The sequence below is a fragment of the Antechinus flavipes genome, chromosome 3, assembly GCF_016432865.1.
Source record: "Antechinus flavipes isolate AdamAnt ecotype Samford, QLD, Australia chromosome 3, AdamAnt_v2, whole genome shotgun sequence".
Taxonomy (NCBI): domain Eukaryota; kingdom Metazoa; phylum Chordata; class Mammalia; order Dasyuromorphia; family Dasyuridae; genus Antechinus; species Antechinus flavipes.
Genome location: NC_067400.1, coordinates 58765284 through 58780859, shown reverse-complemented (window position 1 = coordinate 58780859; position 15576 = coordinate 58765284). Strand labels below are relative to the sequence as shown.

The window sequence follows — 15576 nt, the reverse complement described above, 5'->3', positions numbered from 1 at the left end:
GAATGTATGACTCCTGGGCTTGACATTTTCATAGATAGATTCAAAGATGAGGAAATAAGGACAAAAATAGAAGGAAATAAATTTTGCTTGACAGATTCTGCTAATTTTCACAAATATACCAAAGTAAAACTTACATTTCCAAAATACTTATCTAGTAATTCCACATAGCGATGTACAATTTCTAGTGTCAACAGTTCATTGTCCTGATTTTCTACCGCACAGCAAAAATATAAGCTAGCATATCTAGAATAAAGAAAGAAAATTAGAATTCATTGAAATTTTGAACAACTTGAAGAAATTTTTTTCCCAATAAAATCTGGAAGGTCATATATTTTAAACTTCCTTTCCAAGGAACTTTCCCTCATAATCAAAGAACTGTTTACTCACCTGCTACCCTTCCAGCAAAATTTCAATCATGTATGTAAGGTATCAGAGTGGATATAATACTTGAGTTCAAATTCAGATAGAGCAAAATTGCAACCATGTAGGTAGGTGTCATGGTGGATATGTGATTTCAAATCCTGGCTTGACCAAAGTTTTAAACCCAAAAAACCCCAAAGTTTTAGGGAAGCTAGCTAGATGAAGCAAATTTCCTTCTGGAAAGCATTCTTTTGGGGATATTTTTTGCTCCAAGAAACTACAATACATTCAAATTCATCATGCACTAAAATGCTGAACGTGATTTGATTCCAGCAGTACATAACCTAAGCTTAACCTTTGTATGTCATATGTGTCTTATCTGTAAAAATAAAGCAGTCCAACTTAAATATGCTCCAAAGTCCCACCCAGTACCCATAGTTTAAGGTTGTTCTACTAGTTTGGCTTATAGAATATAAAACTCTATTGGAGCTAATATCTTCTTTGGGGATTATAGATAGGTACTATGCTACTTTTTACTAGGTAACAAGGAAGAGAAGCAGAAAAATGAAATGTGATTTATTCTTTTATCTCCCTCCCCCCCCCACCCACCCCATGAGACCCTGAGGAAGAACCAATGGTTTATCAACCTGACCTTAATGAGTCAACTATGGAAAACTGGAAAGTCAAGTTCTGTTTGACAGTGTTTTCTTTTAAAATGGGCAAAAATTTGCAAAGGAGCACGTGAGGAAAGTAACAATTCTCTAAAGTGGAATAGGCTATCTTAATAGATAATGGGTTATCCAGTTCTTCAAGAAAAGGCTAGATAACCCCTTTGGGGTTTACTTTGTGATGGATACTATTGTGTAAAACAGCAGTGGAAATTCTGAAGGATTTCAACATTGTCATGGAATGTTAGAGACCATCTAATACAACTCCATTATTTTAGAGATAAGGAAGGACCAACAGGGGTTAAATGATTTGCCATACAACTATTAAGTGGTCAATATGTTGAATATGTTCTAATGCCAATTTCTATTCAGGTGTTGGCTGTACTACATGCCCTATAAATTCTTTTAATAGTCTCTGAGATTTTAGAATTCTTTCAAGTGCAAGTCTTTCAGCTTACCTGATTATCTACTCATTAATCTGCTGGAGTTAACTCACCTACTCTATCTCCCCTCAAGCATCTCAAACACCTTCACCCCTCCATATTTTAGATTTTTTTCAAGGTTATTTGCAAATAATTAGACTACCATTCCTTCTTAAGATAGAAAAAAGGTCTGTGTTAGTCTAAGGGAAACAGCACTGAACTGGGAGATTGGAAATATTATGTGTGAATCTTAGTTCTTCCATTGTCTAGCTCTGCTACCTAGAGCAACTTAACTTCTTTGTCCTCAATTTTTTCATCTGCAAAATGGAGTTCTCTAACTAAATAGTCTTTAGCATTCTTTCTAACTTTAAATTCTACAACTCTATCCATGGCTTAACTATCTGACTCCTGTTTTTAAACAAAAAGTAGGATTGGTTTGGAAAACCAAGTAAATTTCAAGTTTAGAACAAATCATTAAACATGAACAAAACCCAAAAATTCTCATTAAGTTACTCACACCTTTTATAAACAACTTTTAGATCCTTCCAGTCAACAAAACTGCTCGTTCTTTGACCACGAGACAGAATCATCTGTACGATTTCTCGGATGATCTTTTTTCTCTCTTTATCAGGGAGTGTGGTATACCATTTCTGCAGCCTTAATTTCCCTTGTCGACTGAACAGCAATATGAAATGGATCTAGAAAAAATAACACATATGGGTAATACCAAATTCTCAACAGCAGTCAAACTACAGAAAGTAGAATTCACATGAAATTCTTCTAATAATCAAAAAACTGAGAAAAACATTGTTTATCTTGTCAGTTCAGCATAGAAACTCACTTAAAAATATTTCATATATATATTAAAATATATGTAAAAAATAAAAATAAATAAAATTCCAAGGTATTTATCCGTGGCAAGAGTAGCAGTGTTTGTTTCAGGTTAAGAACCTACTGACCCACTAGGGGAAACATGTTCACTAAAGCAATACACAAATAAAAAGTACTTCCCTCATAGTATGTTTTCTTTTTTTTTTTTAATTTTATTTTATTTAATAATAATTTTATATTGACAGAATTCATGCCAGGGTAATTTTTGACAACATTATCCCTTGCACTTGGTTCTGTTTCGATTTTTCCCCTCCCCTAGATGGCAGGCAGTCCTATATATGTTAGATATGTTGCAGTATATCCTAGATACAATATATGTTTGCAGAACCGAACAGTTCTCTTGTTGCACAGGGAGAATTGGATTCAGAAGGTTAAAATAACTCGGGAAGAAAATCAAAAATGCAAATAGTTCATATTCGTTTCCCAGTGTTCTTTCTTTGGGTGTAGCTGCTTCTGTCCATCATTTATCCATTGAAACTGTTAGGTCTCTTTGTCAAAGAAATCCACTTCCATCAGAACACATCCTCATACAATATCGTTGTCAAAGTATATAATGATCTCCTGGTTCTGCTCATTTCACTTAGCATCAGTTCCTGTAAGTCTCTCCAGGCCTCTCTGTATTCATCCTGCTGGTCATTCCTTACAGAACAATAATATTCCATAACATTCATATACCACAATTTACCCAGCCATTCTCTAATTGATGGGCATCCATTCATTTTCCAGTTTCTAGCCACTACAAACAGGGCTGCCACAAACATTTTGGCACATACAGGTCCCTTTCCCTTCTTTAGTATCTCTTTGGGGTATAAGCCCAGTAGTAGCACTGCTGGATCAAAGGGTATGTATATTTTGATAGCTTTTTGGACATAATTCCAGATTGCTCTCCAGAACAGTTGGATTCGTTCACAACTCCACCAACAATGCATCAGTGTCCCAGTTTTCCTGCATCCCCTCCAACATTCATCATTATTTTTTCCTGTCATCTTAGCCAATCTGACAGGTGTATAGTGGTATCTCAGAGTTGTCCATAGTATGTTTTCAAGAAAGAAATATATAATGTTCAACTCATGTTTTTAAAATTAGAATTACAAATTATAATTCAGCAACTAACAGAAAAATTATTGCTTAAGTTTCATATCTTGAGAGTGACAAGAAAAGAAGGCAGGATATAAAAAGATGTAGAGGAAAGAAAAGGAGAGAAAGGTAGAGAAGAAATCAAACATAAAAAAAAAAGGAGAGGAAAAAAGGCCTTATATGTTAATTGCAGATGACATCCTAGTCTTTATTTGGGCTATTAAGCCTCAAGTTCAATTACAATATCATATTGTAATTTGTTTTTTTATAATTTTAAAACAATAGAAGTAGAAATGGAATAACAGTGAGCTTTAAAATATGGTAGTTTATTTTTAAAAGAGGGTTTTTTTAATGGGTCCTTCTCTCTCCCTATTCTTAAGGGATTTTTTAAAGTCTATAGATTTGTTTTTGAAAATGTGCTCTAAGAAAGCAAAAAGAAAAAAGAAAATGTGTTTTTATTCTTTTTTGTGTTGATTTCTTTAGCAATCTAGTAAAGAAGTCTTTTTAGAATACTATTTCTTTAATTATTCTTATGAAACCTTTGAAGATGATGGGATAGTTATTAAACCCACCAAACAACTGACCAACAATAGGTCAGTTTGGTCATTGTTTCCCCTCATTAGTTCAGAATAAATGTAAATAGCAACTGTTTCTCTTTTGATGACCTTTTCCTTCCAGCTTGGCTGTTTTTTTTTTTTTAAACTAGGTAAAAGAGACCATTTTCTGCCTTATTTCTTACCTAGACAAAATTATTGATTGGGCAGAGCTTCAGTTAAGCTGAAATCCAAAAAAGACCTTAGTTTAAAAAGGCCCAAATCTCCCAATTTCTGGCCTTATTTGCATATCATGGTACTATTGTCCCTAATGTGATGGTCCTCTTTGAGAACAGGAATAAATAACAATAACTCTGCTTAAGAGGGATATAAACCCAAAGTTTTCAATTTTAGAAAATGGCAAACCACTACAGTATCTCTATCAAGAAAACACTAAAGAGGATCACAAAGAGTCTGACAGGACTGAAATGATTGAACAACAAGATGGACTTTTTATTGTATACTAGTTTCTTACCTTATCACTGAATTTTGACATACGTTTAAATCGACTTCAGAGATTAGATTCTTTATCTTTAAAATGAGGTAGTTGGACCTTTCAAACCCTGCCAGCTCTTAGTAAAGTCAAAAAAAAAATCTGCATATTGTTCACTAAAGGATTTAAAGGAGATTCCTCAATTTAAGGGAAAAGACTACAAATATAGGCTTTTTCTCTATATGATTATATGCTCAAAGGAAATCACACAGAATTTACCCCATAGCAAGATTGAATTCTGGCAACAAATTCTTGCATTTCATTTGTATTTTTATTTAAAATTTTTAATTAACTGAATTTTAATTTACTCAATTATTTTGTTATCATCACCTGTAAAATGAAAAAGCTTGAAGAGCAATTTGGAATTATGCCCAAAAGGCTATCAAATTGTGCATACTCTTTTTATCCAGCAGTGTCTCTACTGGGTCTGTATCCTAAAGAGATCATAAAAAAGGAAAAAGGACCCACATGTGCAAAAATGTTTGTAGCAGCCCTTTTTGTTGTGACAAAGAACTGGAAACTGAGTGGATACCCATCAACTGGGGAATGACTGAACAGGTATATGAATGTTTCTTATAAAACAATAATATTCTATTACAATCAGTAAGATGATTTCAGAAGGGCCAGGAGAGACTTTCATGAACTGATGCTGAGTGAAGAATCAAAAGAACATTATTCACAGCAACAAGATTGTATGATGATCAACTGTGATGGACTTGGTTCTTTTCAATAATGAGATGATTCAGGCCAATTTCAGTGGACTTGGGATGGAGAGAGCCATCTGCACTCAGAGAAAAGCCTGTGGGAACTAAATATGGATCACAACATAGAATTTCCTCTTTTGTTATTGTTTTTGCTTGCTTTTTTCCCCCCTTTTGATCAGATTTTTCTTATGTAACATGATATATGTGGAAATATGTTTGGAAGGATTATACATGTTTAGTCTGTATTGCATTGCTTGCTGTCTGGAGGAGGGAAGTGGAGGGAGGGAGAAAAATTTGGAACACAAGGTTTTGCAAGAGTGAATGTTGAAAACTATTTTTGTATGTATTTTGAAAATGAAAACCTATTATTTAAAAAAAATGAAAAGGCTTATTAAAGCAATCAAAACTTTAGGGAAACTCTGAGTGAGTTATATTTAGGAAGAGATAGTATTCTACAGGAAACATTTCTACCGAGGCATTTAAGGTCTAGTAGAAATGTCTAGAGATAGCAAGATATTGGAGATGGAAAGTTATATTCATTCATTCTCTTGTTTTAGAAATTCTGAACATTTTCTTTCTTGGATCCCTTTGGTAGCTGGGTGAAACCAATGGGACTCCCTAGAATAATGTTTTAAAATACATAAAATAGGATTGCAAAAAAAATCAATCATATTAAAATATAGTTACTGAACTATTTCTTTTTGAAGTTCATAAAACCCAGGTTCCAAAGAACCCCAGCTCTAAAAAGAGTATAGAGGAAAAGATTGTAAGGCATCCATTTTGTAACATTGGAAATAAAGACAGTATTGTCCTCTTGTTAATTATTAAATTGATGCTAAAATGCTGTATTCTATTGAATATTTGTTTGATTTTAGACAAATCATTTCACCTCTAGGCATTGAGTATCTTATTCATAAAATGAAGAAATTGGACCAGATAATATATAAAAGCAAAAGTCCAAGGCCCTAAAACCACGCTCTAAGACTTGGCCATGGAGAGGAAAAGGGGAATTAATGATATCTATTTAGAACTTAACAGTTTTTTACTCTTTTAAAGGCCAGTCAGGTCTGTGCCATAAAAACAGATTCTACAACTTCAGTTAATAGCCAATCTCATGTTTTATTAGTTGGAAATCTTCCACATTGCTCAGCTAAATCTCTCATGATGCAGTTTCAATTTATTTCCCTGGATTTTGTCCTCTGGAAATATAAAAAAAATAATTTTCCACTCATTTTACTATAGAAAAGGGAGACACAAATAAGTCTGCCCTCAATTTTCTCTTTTAGATGAAATCATACCAGTTCTTGCAATCTTACCTCATGGTGGCTCTTCTCTGGACCCTCTGCAAATCTTTGGTACTTTTAAAATATTGTATAATAAGAAGCAAACCATTTTTAACTAATTCTTACACATGGTTTGGAACATTAACAGAAATATTTATCCTAACCAAAATTTATTTTAAAAGAATGATTAGAAAACAGTAGTACATATATGCAAACTGTAAATTATAAGGGGAAGAAAAAAAGAAAAATTTGTTCCATATTTAAATGTGCTTGCTATTTATTTTATAGATTATATTGCTATAAAATAGAATTCTGGGCATGCACTCTGGTCCAAAGGAAAAAATAAAGGTGAACTTTTCTGAAATCTGTAAATTCTTCAGACAATTAGAATTCTACTAACTCAACTGAAAGCTCATTAGTAAAATGGACCCTAGCTTACTGAAAACATATTCATCAATTCTATCAGAGAATAAAAGGAAATCTGATATACAGACTCATACTGCCTCTCTGATAATCTAGCTGGGGAAAGAAATCTTTTTTTAAATGTGTTAAATATTTTTCAATTACATGTAAAAAAAATTTTTAACATTCATTTTTTAAAATGTTGAGTTCCAAATTCTTTCCTTCTCACCTCAACCCCTCCCCCAGCCCTTGAGAAATTAAGCAATAGAATACCAATTATACATGTGAAGTCATGCAAAATATATCTCTATATTAGTTATGCTGCAATAGAAAACAAGACAGAAAGGAAGGGAGAGAAAAGACGGGAGGAAGGGAGGGAGGGAGGAAGGGAGGAAGGGAAAAGGAAAGAAGGAAAAGAGGGAGGAAGAGAGAGAGGGAGAGAGAGAAGAGAAAGGGAGGGAGGGGGAAGGAAAAAAGGAAGGAAGGAAGGAAAGAAGGAAAGAAGGAAGGAAGGGAGGAAGGGAGGGAGGAAGGGAGGAAGGGAGGAAGGGAGGAAAAGGAAAGGAGGGAGGGAAGAAGAGAGGGAAGGTGGGAGGGAGAGAGAAGAGGGAAGGAAAAGAGGGAGGGAAGGAAGGGAGGGAAGGAGAGAAGAGAGGAAGGGAGATAGGGAGGAGAAAGGGAGGGGGAAGGAAGGAAGGAAGGAAGGAAAAAAAAAGAAAAAATAAAATTTCTTTGAAAAATATGTTTTGTCCTACATTCAAAGCTGATTTTTTCTCTCTCTTGAGATGGATAACATTTTTCATCAAGGGTTTCTTTGTAATCATCTTGGATCATTGTCTTGAGAGTGGCTAAGTCTTTCACAATTAATCATTCTTACAACATTGCTGTTACTGTGTATAATAGTGTCCTGGTTCTACTCATTTCACTTTGTATCAGTTCATATGCTTTGTAAGTTTTTCTGAAACCATTATGCTAATCACTTTTTATAACACAAAAGTATTCCATCCCAACTTGTTCAGCTAATGCCCAACTAAAGAGCATCCCATCAATTTGCAATTCTTTACCACTACTAAAAGAGCTACTATAAGCATTTGTATTAAAAATCCTTTTCCCTTTTCTTTGATCTTGCTGGAATAAAAACTGAGTATTAGTATTGCTGGATCCAAGAGTATGAACAATAGGCCTTTGGCCTTGTTTCTAAACTGTTCTCCAGAACAGTTGAACTATTTCACAACTTGAGAAGAGAAATCTTAAATATACAGAAGTAAAAACTGAATAACGATATGTAAGAAGAAAAAGAAATATTCTAAGTCACTTCCTTCTATAATTTGTTAGTATATTTCCCAAACTTTCCAAAACTTGATCAAAATATTTCCACTAAGAATCACAGAATTGCAAGATCTCAAGGGGTCATCTTGTTCAACCTGTTCTGGCACAAAAATTTCTCAAGTCATTTTTATCAAAAAATTTTATTTTGACATCCATGCTACTTTTGGATAACCTTGGCAAAACCTCTCAAACTAAGGAGTCAAACTTTGAATATCAAGGCATAAAAAGGCTTACCCATGTCTAGGACGGGGCAATATCGCATGAGCAGCTAAGCCTGCCCTGCTACCAGACAGTTTGCACATAGCAGTAACAATATAATCAACATATTCAACACTATTCAGTATCTCAATAGCCTCCTTATTTTGCAGAAGAAAGCTTCTATAAAATCTCAAATCTATGGAGTTACCTTCCTGAAGGCCTGCAGCAATAGCCCAAAGTCAGCTCTTCCTGCCTTTGAGTATCAGCTAGCCAGAGGCCAATTCTCCACGGATTTTCTTCAGCATGAATCACACTAGTCTCAAAATTTGGACCTTGTACAATCTGCTGCTGGTTCCCTGCTCTGTTCTCCATTCCAGCCCCTCATGCCTGGTTCTGCTTGACACAAAGAAGAATCCTACTAAGAAAATCTAGTCTCTTGATTCTCCTCTTCCATATTCTCTTTACTACCCTACCCCACTTCCAATGATCTCTCAATTGACCTCACCTTATCTCATCCTCCCTGATTATCTTAAAATTTCCCTTCCCAGAGACTGGCTTGCTTTATTTTCTCTTTCCTCATTACTTCCTTCTAGCTTGTGATGGTCCATTTTTCCTTGTACTTCACCTTAAAATACTGAATCTCCAGAAAGGAAAAAGTGTACATTTTTATCAACTCTTATCCATGACCAACCTGACAACAATTCAATTTTCCTTTTTGGGGGCCTTTCCATTTAGTGGAAAATGAGAAAGGAATAAGCATTCATATAGAGTCTAATATGTATCAGGAACTATATTATTACAAATAAGCATACATTCACATTAAATAACTTTTTTTCTGATAATAGCCTTACTTCATTTTCTCTGTATCAGTCTAAGTTTTTCCATGCTGCTCAGAATAACTAGTCAATTATTTTTTATTACAATATTTTTATTAATTTATTCATTTTTATTATTATAGCTTTTTATTTACAAGTTATATGCATGGATAATTTTACAGCATTGACAATTGCCAGACCTTTTGTTCCAATTTTTCCCCTCTTTCCCCCCACCCCCTCCCCCAGATGGCAGGTTGACCAATACATGTTAAGTATGTTAAAGTATAAATTAAATACAATATAAGCATACATGTCCTAGCAGTTATTTTGCTGTACAAAAAGAATAGAGTTTGAAATAATGTACTATTAGCCTGAAGGAAATCAAAAATGCAGGCGGACAAAAATATAGGGATGGGAATTCTATGTAATGGTTCATAGTCATCTCCCAGAGTTCTTTCTCTGGGTGTAGTTGGTTCAATTCATTACTGCTCTATTGGAACTGATTTGGTTCATCTCATTGTTGAAGAATTCCATCAGAATTGATCATCATATTGTATTGTTGTTGAAGTATGGTCCTGCTCATTTCACTCAGCATCAGTTCATGTAAGTCTCTCCAGGTAACTAGTCAATTATGACAGCAGAGTAATGTTCCATTACATTCAGGTATCAAGATCCATTTAGACATTCCTTCAATTAACAGGCAATGACTTTGTTTCAACTCTTTGGGTACTCAAACTATCAGTAACAATTGTTTTTCAATTTTTTATTAAAAAAATAAAGACAGAAAATGAAAACAAAACAAAACAAAATATTGTCATGTGCCCAGCAGAACATCAGGGAGGATTCAAAATACATAACAAAAAATTTCCAGTTTAAGAAAAGATACATAATAGTAGAAGGAATTATATTCATGAATGTCCATCTTTGAGGTGATGATCAGTAACCTTTTTCTATTTCTACTTTCCCCTTATGTTCCATTACTCCAGGACAATTATCTTGTACTACTTTCTTTGATTATTTCTTGCATTATTGTATTGAGGTTCTTTTTTTGATCACAGCTTTCAGGTAGTCCAATTATTCTTATATTTTATCTTCTTGATCTGTTCTCCAGAACTGTTTCACATTCTGTTCTATTTTCTTCATTCTTTATATTGTCATGCTATTTTTTCATTGGGTGCCCTTTACCCAATTCTAATTTTCAAAGAATTATTTTCTTCTTTAAGATTCTCTATCTCCTTTTCTAGTTGATATTTTTCCCCCATAATCTTCTTGTTTGAGGAAAAATTTTTTTTAAAAATCTCAATATCTCTCATTTGATTTTTGAATTCTTTTTTGAGTACTTCTAGAAATGAGTCCTTTTAGAAATTCTCTCTGGGAAGGGACTCATTTAACATTAGAAGTAGCTCTTTGTACTTCACTATCCTCCTCTGAAAATGAACCCTGATTTTTCTTGCTCCCATGGTAAGTTTCTGTGTTTAGGTGTTTTCTTCTTTGCCAGGGGTGGTCATTTTTTTTTTAATGAGAAGTATTAGTGTAAGTATTATTAATCGTGCTGATTCCTTCCCTCCCAGTGTCATTTCTCTGGGCCTGGAATTCCTAATCAGCCAAGGTTCTCTTAGTCTTCCTGGACTTAGACTCTGACTCCACACTATGTGGGAGGTCAAAGGTTCTGTGGTTCTAGCTCAGGCTCCAGCCAAACCCAGCTAGCCCCAGGGTGTTTCTACAGAACTAGCCCAGAGGTGTCTGTACTTCAGATGAGTTAATCCCCAACCTGGAACCCAGCTTCTTGGGTTGTGCCAGGAGGTCCCCTGTTCTGCTCCAAGACTTCTTTATGTTTCACCAGTCTATGTTCACCCTGAGGCACAAATTTGTTCTGTTTGTGGAGGAAATCTGGAGAGCTTAAAATTTACTGACCTATTCTGGCATCTTCCCAGAATCCTCCCCGTTCAGTGATAATTTATTCTTTTTGGCAAATAGCAACTCAAAAGACCACATATTAAGATACAGACAAAAAGATGATTTGATCAACATTATGGGAGGAAGCACAAAAACTTATGCAGTCACAGCTTGCAGTTCTCTACTGAAGTAATTAAAAATGAGAGGTTTTTTTCCTCTCGAAAAAACTTAAGTTCTTTTTAAATTATAGTTGATTTAACATTTTTTAAATGAGGTTAAATTCACACTAATGATAAAAATAAATTCTTTTTAACTTACAGAAATTATTCCAAAAAAAACTTCAAGAAATCCCTTTACAAAAGATAATAAATATCGTTATGGGTTATAATATCTAGTGCATTAATTAGACAAAATACTCCTTAGATCAGTGTAGTTCTGCCCAAATTTATTTAGGTATATGGTTGAATCAAATCATCTCCAGAGGAAGCCATTCCTATTATCAACAACTTGCAAAGATACAGGTGAAATTTTTAAAATGATCTATCATCCTAAGTACCCTCAAGGATGGTATATTAAGATTGTTTGGGTTTTGAGTATTTCCATAAGTTCCTGATCCAAATTAGACCCCAATCCTGGTTGCACAATAGTGGCTCAGAATCAATACTATTTCTGAGACCCTCGGGATTAAGTCTTTTTCTAGAACATCAACTTTATGGCCACTATGGACAGAAATGAACTTTCAGGAAAGCCACAGGCTAGATCAATACCAATCTGGACCCTAAGATATTAAAATAGAAACTAAGTTAACCTTTAGAATGCAAAGAATTGAATAGCAATTCAAGAAATTACTGAATTTAACTGATTTTGATACTGGACTACACCTACAGAAGATTGAACCCCAAAATGATCTTTATGAATGCGAGTCAGAATAAGGAATCTATTGACATTTACCTATCTCTAATCAATATACTGCTGGCCCTAAATTCAGGAGGACTGAGTTCAAATCTGACTTCAAACACCTAACACTTCCTAGCTGTGTGACCCTGGGCAAGTCACTTAATCCCAATTGCCTCAAAAAATAAAATAAAATACATAATAATATATACATGTGTATGCATGTTTTCTATGACCTAGATGTGGAAGGAGATAAAAGAAATTAACCTACATTCAAGAATTTGCACTGCAGTAAATGGAAAAAGATAAACAGAAAAATGGTAAAGAATCAGACAAGTTTAAAATATGAGATGCTCTAAGTGCCAAATGAATGGTACTTTTAAGGATTCAAGTGCTTTGAGCTCAAAAAAAGTAGAGAGATTTGTGCTAAAACAATAAAGAAAGGATTCATGGCAGAATCATAGATAGGTTTTTAAAACCCAGAACTCTTTTTTTCAGCCCCATGCCTCCTTTACAAAGATAAAGAATGATGCACAAGATTAAATGACTTTTCCAATATCACATAGCTCTCTAGCAGAGAAACTAATATCTGTCCTGAATTTTAGAGGTAAGTTAAGCTCTGCCTTAAAGGACTAGAAAAAGCAAAAGAAAAAAAGGAACAGGGTTTCCTATGAGAAATGAGCACTTTCAGCAAAGGCACATATATAAGTGAGAATGGAGCAGCTGGGTGGTGCAGTGAATAAAATACCCAATCTAGAATCAGGAAAACTTGAGTTCAAAGCCAGCCTCAGACACTTAGAGTTAACACTTATGTTACCCTGCATAACTCACTTAACACTGTTTGCCTCAGTTTCCCTATCTGTAAAACGAGCTGGAGAACCATAAGAACCATAAGTGGAAAACCATAAAAAAACCCCAAGTGGGGCTCTGGAAAGTTGATATTATCCAAATGTCTGGCAATAGATAGCATCCCATAACAATGACTATTGAATTAATTTCTGTAAACACAATCCCATTTTATAATTTACTTCTACACTTGATCTTAGCCAAAAGGCCGAGAAGCGATTATTATAATTTACTTCTAATTTAAATATCAAAGATATATATTTTCTAGGAAAAAATCTTTCCATTGCATGAAGTTAAACTTTTAACAAAGAGGGTATTGTTGTTTGCTCCATTCCCCATCATAATGAATGCTAGCAGTATTGTTGCCTGAAAATTAATGTTTCCTTATAAAATTCCCAATTTGGGAGTATCCCATTAGCTCTCTGTCACTTTTGATTTATAAGAATATGTATGTGCATGGAGGTGGTATGAGTAAGTGGAAAATGGTCAATTTATCAAGGTTAAAAGTAAGACCTTTGTTCTGATTGGCCAATACAAGGTGAAAACATTTCCACTATTGAGAGAGTGGAAGGGTTATTTGTTCATACCTCCCTGATGAGTTGTTGTTCTCAGTTCTGGTCCCATTAACACTATATTTAGTATGATTGGCTGAATCCTGTTCAGCGTGGTTCTGAACCACAATCTTAGATTTGGCCACAAAAATGAGATATTTTCAACATCAGAATAAAAGCCTCCTCTTTTAATTTCTTAAAGTTGGAGGCAGGGGAAGAATATGAATGTGGAAACAAGGTGGGGCTAGAAAATCATTTGATTTTATAAGCCCATCTCCTAAACCTCATCTACCTATCCATTTCTTTGGGGAGGGATTTTGGACTGTAACATCGAATAGAATTTTCCAGTCAGTATATTCTCACAGTGTATACTCTAACCTGAATATTTCTTAAATAGAAGATTACAGGTTATTAGTTAAGATTTATCAAAGCTCTAAATAAGTTATCTTATGTATAAAATGTATTTAGAATAAAATAATATGAAATAGATAAATGTGAATTTTTCTGAATAGAAACTGACAATTTAAAGATATTTTTCCTTTATTTGAAGTGTACTGTTGTTGTTAGTTTGTTGGTTTGTTTTAATAGGAGCAGATAGTAAAGATAGAAATAGAGTCAAGAAAACCTGAGTTCTGACCTCAGATACTTATTAGCTGTGTGACACTGGGCAAGTAAGTTAACCCTCTTTGCCTCGGTTTCCTCATCAGTAAAATGGACTAGAGGAGGAAATAGCAAACCACTGCAGTATCTTTGCCAAGAAAACCCCAAATGGAATCACAAAGAGTTGGACATAACTAGAAAATAACTAAACAATATCTTTGACATGTTAATGTCATGTTAATATGAATGCTATGGCTCCTAGAACTAGGGTTCCTGTTCTCATCTATCAGTTTTTATTTTAGTTTCCTTAGTAACTTGCCACTCACTTTCCTATCTTTTTTGAACACTATCTGGGATGCCCTCTTAGATTTCGGGGAGTCCACGAACTTAAATATGGCTAAAAATATAACTTTCTTTTCACTAACCTATAACTGAAACATGGCATTTCCCTCCTTCCTTTCCTTTCTTCTTTTCTTTTCTTTCTTTCACTCTCTCTTTCTTTCTTCTTTAATTTTTTAAATGTTTTAATATATTTTCTTTGTTCCCCTTTATTAAAGCTCTCGTTTTTCAAAACATATGCATAGACAATTATTCAACTCCCTTTATTGATGAATGTAGACAACCAACATTACTGTAAGAAGGCGTCACCAGACTTTCAATGAGGTCTACAAAACTAAAAACCTTAGAACTACCATGCTCTAGAACTCAGGGAATTTTTAGCAGGACTATAAAAACATCCAGCTCCATTGTCTTAATTCACACGTGAGGAAACCAGAGTCCTAATTTGTCCTAGTCATGTTCCCAGCCCTTAGGCAGTTCTTGTAGTGGTTCAATTGTTTCAGTCATGTCCAATTCTTCATGATCTTATTTGGAGTTTTCTTGGTAGAGATATTGGAGCATTTGACATTTCCTTCTCCGGCTCATTTTACAGATGAGGAAACTGAGGCAGAGTTAAATGGCTAATAAGTTTCTGAGGCCAGATTTAAACTCAAGAAGATGAGAATTCCTGACTCCAGGCCCAGTATATGGCACATAACTTGCATTTAATAAATTTTTTTTGACTGACTGTCTTCCATAAGAAAAAAATGTGTTATTGACATTTAGAAAAGGGTTTTCGCATAGTGGGTAATCAATAATATTTGCCAAATAAATAAACAAATGCTGCCACAAAAGACTCTATTTGCCTGTTCTCTTCCCCATAGGAACACACACAAACCCACTTTTTTTGAGCAGCTATATAACCAGAAATTTTAAATATGATAAGAATCCTGGCTATCACTCAAGAGTTCTGTTACAGTTTAATTAACTGGAATACAGGTGAATCCCCATCAAGACAATAGCTATCAAGCCAGGAAAAGCTTAAACCCTGGTTAGTCAATATAAGCAAAAAGGAAAATAATAACAGGTAATTCAGAGATCAGTCACATTGTATTTAGTGTTAATGTTTAATCTCTCAGGGAGTGATTGGTATCAGGAAGTTTTGTCTTACATGGTACAGGACTTAGCCCAGAGCAGGACTGGAGTGGGTCACGCGTGAGGGGTTGGAATTGCCAG

At 34.5% G+C, this 15576-nt stretch overlaps 1 protein-coding gene and 1 pseudogene across 2 annotated transcripts in view; both read right to left on the bottom strand.

Annotated features, from left to right (window-relative positions):
• Positions 1-15576, bottom strand: part of AP1S3 (adaptor related protein complex 1 subunit sigma 3) — a 117306-nt gene that overhangs the window by 15538 nt on the left and 86192 nt on the right. For both annotated transcript variants that reach the window (XM_051983454.1, XM_051983455.1), the window contains 2 exons: positions 1970-2148; positions 135-243 (listed from right to left, as the gene is read on the bottom strand). In XM_051983454.1, the coding sequence (XP_051839414.1) occupies positions 135-243; positions 1970-2148 (288 nt within the window). The remainder of the gene's footprint in view (positions 1-134; positions 244-1969; positions 2149-15576) is intronic.
• Positions 12956-13091, bottom strand: LOC127558582 (uncharacterized; annotated as a pseudogene).